The 12,582-nt window shown below is 44.7% G+C and overlaps 2 protein-coding genes across 3 annotated transcripts in view; both read left to right on the top strand.

Annotated features, from left to right (window-relative positions):
- LOC309525632 (polycystin-1-like) overlaps window positions 1-8,801 on the top strand; it is a gene marked incomplete at its 3' end in the record, with an annotated part of 68,212 nt that extends 59,411 nt beyond the window's left edge. The window contains exons 37-42 of one of the 2 annotated variants that reach the window (XM_082211002.1): window positions 474-676; window positions 2,706-2,897; window positions 4,623-4,777; window positions 6,455-6,585; window positions 7,426-7,579; window positions 8,561-8,801. In XM_082211002.1, the coding sequence (XP_082067128.1) occupies window positions 474-676; window positions 2,706-2,897; window positions 4,623-4,777; window positions 6,455-6,585; window positions 7,426-7,579; window positions 8,561-8,801 (1,076 nt within the window). Of the gene's footprint in view, window positions 1-473; window positions 677-2,705; window positions 2,898-4,622; window positions 4,778-6,454; window positions 6,586-7,425; window positions 7,580-8,560 lie in introns of those variants that run through there. The other variant, XR_014216466.1, reaches the window with a different exon arrangement.
- A 349-nt stretch (window positions 8,802-9,150) lies between these two features.
- Window positions 9,151-12,582, top strand: part of LOC309525667 (polycystin-1-like) — a 10,533-nt gene continuing 7,101 nt past the window's right edge. The window contains exons 1-2 of the mRNA XM_082211088.1: window positions 9,151-9,329; window positions 10,145-10,432. Of these exons, the coding sequence (XP_082067214.1) occupies window positions 9,219-9,329; window positions 10,145-10,432 (399 nt within the window). The 5' untranslated portion in view covers window positions 9,151-9,218. The remainder of the gene's footprint in view (window positions 9,330-10,144; window positions 10,433-12,582) is intronic.

Genomic DNA, 12,582 nt, shown 5'->3' on the forward strand with positions numbered 1-12,582 from the left:
GTGATTTTACATGATTTTATTGTTTTGAATTTATTTTGTTGGGAACACAAAATACTGTTGGACACCATGTGTTTATGCTACATATATTGTTTTGGAATATTATTTGTTTCTTTTTTTTAAAAAAATAAATTGGACACTTTTAAGTGGAAATGAAGAATGAATATGGTCTCACTTGAGTGATGTCCCCTGACTATGAGGCATTGAGGATGAGATTGCTTTCTTAAATGGGGCAAGGTGCATTTTCTGGTTAGGAGGAGGTGATACAGGGCTTAGAAGTACTTGGGCAAGGGTAATTTTGCCCTGCCCTGATGGATTGATATAATAGATGAATGCTGTGTTCACCTAACAGAGATAGAAATGCCCATGGCTGCTTTCATACAGATGAAATCAAAGCTCTTGGGAAGAGGAAGGATCCTGGGATTCTTCCAAATAAAGGGGATGTAACTCCAGGTGCTTGGTTGTCTTCATTTTAGGGGTGCCCCGAAGACCTCAGGAATGGCTCTTCCCTGCCAGGATGCTCCCAGCTATCTACATAGCCATCTTCTTGCTGCTTGCTGGCTGTTTCTCCATCAATATCTTATATGGCTCCTCCTTCCTTGACCACACTGCCTTGATGTGGCTCATCTCCTCTGCCTTTGCTTTCACCACATCTTTCATCTTTTTGGAGCCAATGAAGGTAATAGCACAACAAAATTCATTGGCACTGCTGGAATTTTCTCAACGGTCACACCTGCTATATATATACAGTGGTACCTTGGTTCTCAAACTTAATCCATTCCGGAAGTCTGTTCCAAAACCAAAGCGTTCCAAAACCAAGGTGCGCTTTCCCATAGAAAGTAATGCAAAACAGATCAATCCATTCCAGATTTTTAAAAACAACCCCCTAAAACAGCAATTTAACATGAATTATACTATCTAATGAGACCATTGACCCATAAAATGAAAGCACTAATCAGTGTACTGTACTGTAAAATAAATAAGACAGTATTGTAGATGATTAAAAATTAAAAAAAAATTAAAAAATCTTACCTGCACTGATGATGGTCATTGTTTGGATGAGGGGCTTTTATCCATTTCTGCAGTCACACAATCAATCAATCAATCAGTAGATGAACTGGGTTCCACCCAATCACAAAACCAAATTAACCTAAAAAGCCTCAAAAACAAAAATGCAAAATAAATAGCAAAAACAAAAGCGCCAGACTTAATCCATTCTGGAAGTCCATTTGACTTCCGAAATGTTCGAAAACCAAGGCACAGCTTCTGATTGGTGCAGGTGCCCCGGAAACAATAGCCGACAGCCACATTGGACGTTTGGCTTCTGAAAGATGTTCGAAAACTGGAACACTTACTTCAAGGTTTTTGGCATTTGGGAACCAAGGTACCATTGTATAAAGGTAAAGGTACCCCTGCCCGTACAGGCCAGTCGTGTCTGACTCTAGGGTTGTGCACCCATCTCACTTAAGAGGCCGGGGGCCAGCGCTGTCTGCAGACACTTCCGGGTCACGTGGCCAGTGTGACGAAGCTGCTCTGGCGAGCTAGCACCAGCGCAGCACACGGAACGTCGTTCACCTTCCCGCTATAAAGCAGTATCTATTTATCTACTTGCACTTAGGGGTGCTTTCGAACTGCTAGGTGGGCAGGAGCTGGGACCGAAAGACGGGAGCTCACCCTGCCGCGGGGATTCGAACCGCCGACCATACAATCAGCAAATCCTAGGCACTGAGGTTTTGCCCACAGCGCCACCCACGTCCCACCACTGTATAGATAATGTTTAAACCACAACAGGGAAGAGGCATTTTGCAAACAACTCTGTAACCAGCCTGTAAGCCGTTAAGTTCTTTTAAGACACAGTTGGCCAAACTATGCATGATGTGGGAGATCTGTGATTTAACGTTTTAATGCTTTCTTTTTAATGAGATGGTTCCTAGATTGAGCAGTGGCACAGGGAAGGATGTGCATTTAACAGTCTCTTTCCCATTCTAATATGTTCCTGACCAAAATCCCCCTCCCCTGGTGGAGAGAATACAGATACCAGTTATGGGAAATCTAATGACTTTTCAATTTAATGTGTAGTTTCCCTCTAAACAAAAGTAAGGGCTATTTGTACAACAGGCCTGCTAATAAAAGGTTAGTGAATTTAAAAAAAAAAAACCACAGCAAAAAAGGCTGTCCATGAAATACGGTATATTCTTGATCAGAGTCAAGAAGTGCCATGATATCAACTCTAGAGATAAGGCCAATGAAATCTTGAAAGAACAGCTTTGTGTATTGAATTAACACTTTCTGTACAGTGGTACCTCGGGTTAAGAACTTAATTCGTTCTGGAGGTCCGTTCTTAACCTGAAACTGTTCTTAACCTGAAGCTAATGGGGCCTCCTGTTGCTGCCGCGCCGCCGGAGCACAATTTCTGTTCTCATCCTGAAGCAAAGTTCTTAACCCGAGGTATTATTTCTCGGTTAGCGGAGTCTGTAACCTGAAGTGTCTGTAACCTGAAGCGTATGTAACCCAAGGTACCACTGTACTAGGAATCCCTGGCATCTCCAGGGATTGAAAGACTCTTGGCTGGCAGAGGTTTGGGGTGCAGCCCTGGCAAGCTGGCACCAATTAGTGTTGACAGTGCTTAACTAAATGGGCTGACTTGGCAGAAGACAGTTTCCTCTGTCCCTCCAGCAATGCCTTTGAGAATATACCTGCTCTCTCAGGTGCTGTTTGGGGCTCTGCATGCCGCTCTCATCAGCAAGCCAGTGGAGAGCGAAGCTGATGGGCTGGTGGAGAAGCCCCTGGTGAAGCAGATGCCCGAACGAGTTGGGAAGGTGCGCGTGCCCTGTGGTTATGGGCTGCTGCAGGCCAAGGAAGAGGCCAAGAAAGTCCGAGCTCTCAAAGGGTTGATGTGGGTAAGTGACTTCTTCCCTTGTGCAAAATGTTGGAATGGGTGGCTTGAGGAACCTCACAGATGATGGAGGTGAGAAAGAAGAATGATGCAATTGGTAGAACATTCAGTTAGGCTCTAAGCAATGAGGCTCAACAACAACAACAACAACAACAACAACAATTTATTATTTATACCCCACTCATCTGGCTGGGCTTCCCCAGCCACTCTGGGAGGCTTCCAAGAAAAAATTAAAATACAGTAATGGATCAAACCTTAAAAGCTTCCCTAAACAGGGCTGCCTTCAGATGTCTTCTAAAAGTCTGGTAGTTGTTGTTCTCTTTGACATCTGGTGGGAGGGTGTTCCACAGGGCGGGTGCCACTACCGAGAAGGCCCTCTACCTGGTTCCCTGTAACTTGGCTTCTCACAGTGAGGGAACCGGCAGAAGGCCCTCGGTGCTGGACCTCAGTGTCCGTGTAGAACGATGGGGGTGGATACGCTATACTGGACCGAGGCCGCTCTAAGCCATGGAGCAATGAATAAAGATGGCTAGAGGAAGAAGATACCTAAGGACACAGGAAGACCCCTCCTAGATCAGATCTAGTGCTGTATTCTGTTCTCGCAGTGGCCAGAGGTAGTGGCAATGAAGGTAAGAGGAGTGGGTTGGGGGGGGCTATTGATTTGTTTTTGGTTTATTATGTATTTTGTGTTCTCAGTTTACATCAGGCTACAACCAAAGAGTGGGCCTGGTCCCTGACCCACAAGCTGGTGATGATCAGTGACTTAGAAAAAATGAGAGTGCAAGTGTGAGGATTTTCTTTGACCACTAGGTGTCAGAACAGATTTAAATTTCAACTTCATTGATAACGGCAGCTAAGGTTGGAGACTGATTATAATTTGAAGTTGAAAGTTAGGATGGCAGTGCACCAGTGATTCAAACAGGTATGCAGATTTCTTGTGGTACCCCTAAGCTCTGCCAAACCAGTTTGACCAGAGGTGATTAACAGGGCAAAAGAAATAACTGTCCATCTCAAGAGCAATCCTGGATGTCACTTGGCCTTTGCTAGCCTGGAGCCCTCCGGATGTTTTGAACTACAGCTCCCACTAGCCCTGGCATTACACAGGGATGCTGGTTAGGGCTGGTGGGAGTTTGTAGCCGCAAACATCTGGAGGGCACCAGGCTGGCAAAGGCTGCTTTGATGTGTAGCACCTTCAACTCTCTTCAAAACGTTCATCCAATAAGATTGTGGCTTTGACCTAAACATCAGCGACTTGTCTTGCGCAGGGACAAGTTCATATGGCTGGACCAGGGCTTCAGTGAAGTCAGTTATCCTGCTGCTGTTCTGGACTGGTTTTATAGGATAGGATATTCCATTCTATGGATAATTTCTGCCTGGCTGGATTTGAACTGATCTGACCAATATTGTTTTGTACTTTAAACAACACGGAAATTGAATTTAAGGGTGGCATAAAAGTGTTTTAAATAAATAAATAAATAAATAAATAAATAATAAATAGTAATGCAACCTTAATTTTTTTTGTTTTTGTCACTCAATGGTAGTGTTAGGTAGTAGGAAAGCATTACATCTTTCTATGTTTGAATTAAATAATAAAAGCACATTAGCGATTGCTGGGGTTTTCACCTTTTTGCAGTCTGGTTTTTGATCACTCTCTTATTGGCAGTACTTGACATCCCTGTTCATGCTCCATCACTTTCGTTGCTTTCTTCTCCCACCTCCTCCTCTCTAGAACTGCCTCACTCATATGCTGTTCTTTCTGGTTGTGCTGACCATCAATTACCAGAGAGGCTTCCATGACAACAACGTCCACCTCCTGCATGCTGCTGTCAAACAGGCCATCTCTGTGACAAACGACAAAGGATTGAACTTCACTTCTGTGTGCAGGTGAGCTCTCCAGAGAGGGGGGGGGGACATGGACAGAGGAGGCAGCTCACCCTCTCTAGAGAAATATAATAAAAATTATATTTCAGGAAGACGCCACATGACCAAATAGTCAAATGTGCCAAAGAACAAGTAAGTTGTCTTTGAACAAAGCTGCAAATACAATCAGACGTGGCCCAATTGCTTGTCCATCTTGCCAGATTTCTGTCTGTGTCAGTCATTGTTGCCAGATGCTACATACAGTATATTCACACTAGAGCAGTTGTTGTACTGTAGTGTGTGCTGTCCCCCCCCCAAGTGCTTGAAGGCATTCTAACACAAAGCACCTTACATTTTGTAAAAGTTCTTCAAATTGTAAAAGTGCTATTAACCCCCCTCTCTCTCACACACAAACCCCTGCTGTAAATGCATCCTGCAAGCTGAGATAAAATAGAAAAACAATGCAGCACTTCCATCTTCTTGTAGTCATAGGATCATAAGAGCTGAGGTGGCGTGGTCAGGCTGGCTAGTCCAAACCTTGCTCCATTTGGGAAGATAGAGGATCCCCGAGAGATTTCTACCCAGCAAGTGCTTGAAGGCCTCCAGCAAGGAAGGGTCACTGAACTCTTGACTGGAAGGTTGCTGTACTAGTCTGTTGCAGTAAAATCATTGTGTGGCACCCAAAAACTAACATTATTCATCTGGAAATTTAATGTCACACTCTATTGAACATTGTCCATGCAAGCGTTTCAGAATGATCACCCCTCTACCCCGGCTGTGTGTTGTTCTGGAGGTTCTTCTGACATCCTCCTGGGCCAGTTTTGTGGGGCATGGGGGAATTTCCCTTGCACATGGCTTCCATGGACAGTGTTCATTAAGTGACTTCTTCCCTAGTTTTTTCACCCTGAGCCTTGTTCATGTTAAGACTTTAAGAGACCAGAGCAGCCTCAAATCCCTGAGGGTTGAAGGCCAAGTGAGAGTCCACAGGTTGCTCTCAGTGTTCCTCTGGGTCCTGTGGCAGATAGGTAATGGTAAAGGGACCCCTGACCATTAGGTCCAGTCGCAGATGACTCTGGGGTTGCGGCACTCATCTTGCTTTATTGGCCAAGGGAGCCGGCGTACTGCTTCCAGGTCATGTGGCCAGCATGACTAAACCGCTTCTGGCGAAACCAGAGCAGTGCATGGAAACGCCATTTACCTTCCTGCCGGAGCGGTACCTATTTATCAACTTGCACTCTGACGTGCTTTCAAACTGCTAGGTTGGCAGGAGCTGGGACCGAGCAATGGAAGCTCACCCAGTTGTGGGGATTTGAACCACCAACATTCTGGTCGGCAAGTCCTCAGCTCTGTGGTTTAACCCACAGCGCCACCTGCGTCCCTGTGGCAGATACCTCCTTGTAAAGGCAAACGGGAACTGGCTGGCTGCACCCACAGATGGATTCCTTAGTCCATTGATGGGTGAAATCATCATACAGGGGTGGCAATAAATTTTCTTTTCTATATAACAACTTTCCAGCACATGTTTAGTTGCAATCAAACAGTTTATTTCGTCTCACCTGCATTTTTGTAGCAGGGATGGATTTCATTGTCAGAGAATTCTAAGACTGCAAAGGGATGCTTTACTGTGATTTGCTTTAAAAACAGGCCACTTGGTTGAAGATTTGCACTGGTCCTTTTTCTCTCCTTTTGCTTATTTTGTAGCTACTCCGACACATTGGAATGGATTGACAAAGTGCTACTGAAATACCTTTATGGCAACACAAAGCTGACAATAGTAGGAGTGCCTCAGCTGCAGCTACAAAGCTCCACTACAAGCCAAATGATGGATCTAGGTGTGAATTCCTCTGCAATCACCTTTTTCTCTTGGGTGGTAAAGTGACAAACAGGCAGTAAGAGATTGTGTCTGGCCAAAAGAAGAAAACAATGAACAAACAAAGGAACAAAGTTGCTTTTTTAAAATGTCAGACAGTGTTGAGACTTCAGAAGAGCTAACATAGTCAGGCTTGATTTAATGGGAACATTTGACAAACAATGAAAAGGGGAAATTGGGAACATTCGCCCTACAAAAATGAAAGTGAGCTGGGATGGGGGGGGGGAGGAAATGTAACCCAAATCTGAGAGAAGCCCCAAGGTGACATGTACATTCAACCTGAATTAGTGGGAGGGACTTTTGTGGGACTGCAATAAGGTAACCCAGGGATAGGCAACCTAAGGCCCGTGGGCCACAAGCGGCCCATGGGGGTCATTTAACTGGCCTATGAGCTGCCCCCAAACCGAGCCACCTGCTCGGTGAGTCCCCACACGCTGTGCTAAACCAGCGCAGCGCAGGGACTCGCTTCCATGGCACTGGAAATTGCATCTGTGCAGGCGCCAGAAATCACGGGCACGCGCACTCACGCTCACACGCAATCCGGCCCATGGAGGGATCTCTGCTGGAGTGAACCGGCCCAGGCAAGTTAAACCTTGCCAACCCCTGAAGTAACCCCTAAACATATGCCAGGGGTTTTTCTAGGAGAAATAGGGCGAATATAGGTTGGTTTACCAAGATGGAGAGTGTGAGTATATACAAAATTACTTGTGCATATTGAAAGGCATAAAATCTAGCAAGTGGCACCTGAGATTCTTTAAAATAATAAAAAAGCTTTACCTGTACATTTTTCTGTGCAACCTAGGACTTCCCCGGCCTGGAATTGCATCTCAGATATACCACTTCAGTACTGCCAGCCGCCCCTGTCCTCTGTGCCACTTGTCTGGGTCCAGATCAGAAGCTCCTAGGGATGCAAATAAAAATGCATGCCCTGACACAACTGAGCACACTTCTATTAGGTATGAATTGATGTAGGGATGCTTACCTCTGGGTTTCTCCCTTGTGGTTCCTTATTTCTCTTCTGAAGACCCATTCTCACAACCCCTATCAGCACATGGCAGCTTTCAATCTATCTGTGCTGACGCCCAGACAGGCTGCCATAGGTTGAACCAGTTGTGTGAATGCCAATGTCACATGTAGATGTCTCTGTGGATTGGGCAGTCATCATCTAAGAAGATTGAGGAGGAGGAGAGACAGAGGGTGAAGAAAGAGCTGTGGGTGGAGGGGGTCCCCTTTCCCATCCTTTGGACCCCCAAGGAAACAACAAAACCTCTTGGACCTGGACCTGGGTGTGGAAAAGGCAACTGAATGGGACACAGCCTGAGGACGTACTATGCATCCTGGGCCTGCCCATGAAAAGCAAGTCTAGAGTGAGAGACTAGGGTAATGTCCACTGTTTCCAGGAATTCTTCTCACTGTGAGACTTTTGTGGGTGAGCTGAGTTGGTTGGACTGAGAACCTGGAGGCTGAGAGAGAGGGTGTGTCAGAAGGAAAATGACTTGATATTGGTTTTTATGTATTTGCAACTTTGTGTTAATGTAGCATTTTGATATGTAACTGTGTGTTTTTGCAATCTTTTAAGTTGTCTGTTGTTGCTTCAGTTTCCTGTACACTGCTTAGAGACATTCTTTAATATATTAAGTGGTATTGAAATTAAATAATTAATCATTAATTATGACCAAAGCTTTGCTTGCAAAGATAATGTTTTTTTTTTAAATAACACCCATTACACTAACTTCGTCATGTGGTCAGATCATTGCTTTGCAGTTTGACTATACTTTAGCTTGGATTGACTGTTTGTTCCAAGAGCAAGAATGTGGTAGGAGATGTTCCAAGGGAATTAGAAAAGGCCACAGGAGAAAAGAGAGGAGGCTTACATTGCTCCCAAGGCATTCTGACACTGTTAAACTCACGTTCCTTCAATGTGGCTCTGTCGGCAGGTTTTGGATCTGGGGTCATGCAGGATTTTACCATGCGAATGATGGTTGCGCAAAGGAGCTTGGGAACTCCTCTGCAGAAGCTCAGAGGATATTGCATGACCTACAAGCAAGCAACTGGGTTCACAAAAGGCAAGCTGCCCAAGACTTTTGTTTTTGTCTGAAACTCAAGTCTTCCAGTACAAACAAAATCAGTTCCCTGTGGGGCTTTTGCTCTTCCTTTGCAAGGGAAGGAGGTTGTTAGCTTGTTCTCAGGACTCAAGTGAAAGCCATGACACTTAACCAGGTCTGAAACTGGATCAAATGTGTCATGTGGATGTGTCCTAAGTGTAAAGTAGTGTGATATGTAGCATGCCTGATGTTACTGTTTATACTGTCATCTTCCCTTTGGGATGGTGGCGGTCAGGGAAAAGGCACCTCTCCCTCTCAGTTTCCAGACCCTGTCTGTCAAAACCCTTCGGGGGAGGGGAATCTAACCAGTTTTATATCGCCATATTCCAAAATCCAATCTTTACCTGTTAGCAAAAAAAACATATATAGCTTGTTCCTCAACTTGATATTCATAGATCTCTCTCCTCTGCTTCCTTTTCATGACAGGACTAAAGCTCTACTTGTCGAGTTCACTCAGTACAACGCTGATGTCAATCTGTATGTGACTGTGATGCTCCTGTTTGAGTTTCTGTCAGACAGGCCGGCAATTGCTTCAATGTCCATATTCCCCTTCCCCTTGTTAAAGTCAGGTGACAATGTGGACCTTCGCCTTGTCATGATGGTAGGTATCTTGCATTGAAAAGCGCACTCTGGGGCTACTTCTTTGTGCAAGGGAACTCAGTAGGCAGTGTGGTGTGGCAAAAGTACATACACATCACATCTTCCTCTCCTGTAGGCTTGGGGTCGCTATTTATTTCTTATAATATATTTATTACATTTATATTATCTCCTTCCTTCAAGGAGGTTGGGGCAGTCAACAAAGTTTCTTCCTCCCACAATGACCCTGTGAAGTAGGTTAGGTTGAGAGAGATCACCTAGTGAGCTTTACTGCTGAGCAATTATTTGAACTTAAATCTCCCCAACCCTAGTATATCACATTGACTACTATGTCACACATACTCATAGAACCGGGCCTTCAATACCTTCCAAACTAGTGTTTCCCAAGCTTGGGTCCCCAGCTGTTTTTGGACTACAACTCCCATCATCCCTAGCTAGCAGGACCAGTGGTCAGGGTTGGTGGGAACTGTAGTCCAAAAGCAGCTGGAGCTCCAGGTTTGGGAAACTGTTCTAAACAAGTACCTAATATATTCTATAGGTGTCCTACAAATCATACCTGACGGACGCCAACCTTCTCTTTAAGATGGCAAAAAATGGGATTCCTCAGTAACTTTAGGCATAAAAACGGGTCTCGGAAGAAGATAAAAATCTTATGGGTAGGTTCATATGGGAGGAGGTGGTATCTCAGATAGCCTGGCACTAACCTTGTTAGGATCCAGTCGCTTTGGGCCATGACAGCAACCTCCGGCTTATCTGGAGGCAAGGAATCCAACAATTTAGAAAAAAACAACACCTGTGGCTTTTCCTTCTCTGCTGCAGATATGCCTGCTTCTCTTCAGTGGAGCCTTTGTCCTACCAAAGCTGTCCTTCACACCTCCAGAAAAGGCGCCATGCCCGTGGCAGAACCACAGTCGCTTCCGGCTGCTCCTGGCCCTGATTTCCATCACTGTTGCTGCCTTGCACTTCACCAACAACCATTTAGCAAAGGCACGCTTGCTGCATTCCCAGAAGCACCGTCAGGCTTTCACCAGCTTTTACGAAGTGGCAGTGCTGGCTCGCATAGAAGCCATCCTCTGCGCCCTGCTGCTGACGATCACCATGCTGAAGGTGAGGAAGAGCAGAGGGGGAACAGAAATCTTCCCAAGGCCATCTCCATCTGGCACACACATGAATGCATACCCTCCAACATTTTTGTGCCCCAAATTGGGATGTCAGGAGGGGCGGTGCTCCTTCCGATCTGGTGCTTATCAGCAGGGTCGTGCCAGAGCTGGCTTGCACCAGAGTGAACATCTTTGGGTCCAGTGCTCTGAACTCGCACCAGAGGGCCAGGCCAATAACAGCACATTCTGGGATCCAAAAAGAGGCTGGGATTGGCTTATGTGCACATGATGGGATTGACTTATTGCACATGATGACCTGGAACACAATCCCCACACAAATGGGGGTTGCCTGTAGATTTTATGCTTGTTTTATGTATCTTATATTATTATTATCTTTAATAAATGATAATTATATCATTAAAATATTTTTTTAGGTGGAAGTCAGGCAGAAAACACCATAAAACAGCCAGCCAGCCAAAGTTAGTTTAGTTTGGAATGAAATGCTATTTGGGAGGAAGCCAATCAATATTCTAGAGCAGGCTGTTCCATGGCCGAGATGTGACAATAGAGAGACCCAGTTATGTGTTCCCATTAACCAAAAGTCAAAGGTTAATGACCAGCACTTTGAACATAGCCTGGAAATGAACCAGAATTTGGTGAAGCTGGTGAAGATGATGTGTATGACGTGACTGTCCTCTTTATTTCTCCCAGAGTTTAGGGACAGTGTGCATAGACACAAACTGTTAATAGCAATCTAAGGCAACAACACACTGTTCTATCAGACCTGCTACTGCAAAACTAAATACAACCAATTTCTTTATTTCTAAATGTGTGGGAGGGATCCCCCCCCCCAAAACTGGTTTTTATATGGGGATTAAGCTGTCCCTGCTTATTGAGAATTGAATCTGCTCGTTCACTACATAGCTCCACTTTGGGTTCTGTTTCCTCATAATGCAAAATGGAAAGTTGGGAGTTGGCTTTATATAGATAGACGAAACGGTTAATTTTCTCCCCCAAACCAGACAGACTGGTTGGCAACTCTGGCTGCAGTCCTGAAATGTAGGGCCTAATGTTGTCCCTTTTTAAGTCAGCAGGACAATCCCGGAAATAACTATTTCCAGGATGGTAGCCAGGAACATTGCGAGGTACTTAAAAGATTTCAGGTACAGATCAACACAAATTAGCACATAACAATTTATAGGCATGGATGCCTCCCTGCAAGCAAAGTAAAAATATTGTTAATTAATTAATAAATAAAACAGGGAAAGGAAAAAGGAGATATAAAGCTCACTGCAGAGAGCTGAGAATTGGGCCCCAGAGGCCACCCACAAACAGTGCCACTGATTGCAGCCTTTGTTTGAATTTTGACACCTGAGCAAGCATGACCATGTATTTTCCCTTCACTGTGACACATCCTTCTCTCCTCTTGGCCACAACCACTTGGTTAACAATTTCAGAATACATCTTCCATCTCTTATAAAAGAAAAGATTTATTAAAATGGTCCCCTTCGTGCATAGCAAAATGTCTGTTTTGGAAAGCACCGAGCCAGATCTATTAACAATCACAATGATGCATAGGTTCTTGTTAACGTGCCTCTTAAATGATGCTGTAATGACCTTATAATTGTCATTGAAGCTGCTACCAAGGGATAATCTTGGTGCCATTCCTTTCCATGTGCTGTCTAATGAATCTGCACAGGGAGACCCATCTGCTCCATCCAAGCTTGGATGTATTCGAATTAGAGCTTTGTTGCTGCCTCTTGTTTCCTTAATGAACAATGAAGGAACACACAGAGCAGATAAATAAAGGCTGCCCAAAGCTTCGGCTGTGAAGTCAGCAGGAAAGACAGTAGGGGAGCTGAGAATTTTCGTGGGTGGGAATTTCCAACAAACAGTATTGTTGTTTGTCCCAAAGAAGCCTTTATGTCCTTAAATTGAAGCAGCCAACTTCCTTAGGTCCTTCACATATACAAGAAACTCAGGTGGCTGTACCCACAATATTTTCACTCCTGTCACTGATGTGACACTCAACGTTTATATTCCAAACCAACAGCCAGGCCTTATTAGCTAAAACGACTTCTCTAGTTTTGAGAATCTTCCCTTTGAGGTTCTCATTTATTGGACTGTGACACCAAGCATTACAGCTTCTTCCCTTTA

The sequence above is a fragment of the Podarcis vaucheri genome, assembly GCF_965113315.1.
Source record: "Podarcis vaucheri genome assembly, chromosome: 2".
NCBI lineage: Eukaryota > Metazoa > Chordata > Lepidosauria > Squamata > Lacertidae > Podarcis > Podarcis vaucheri.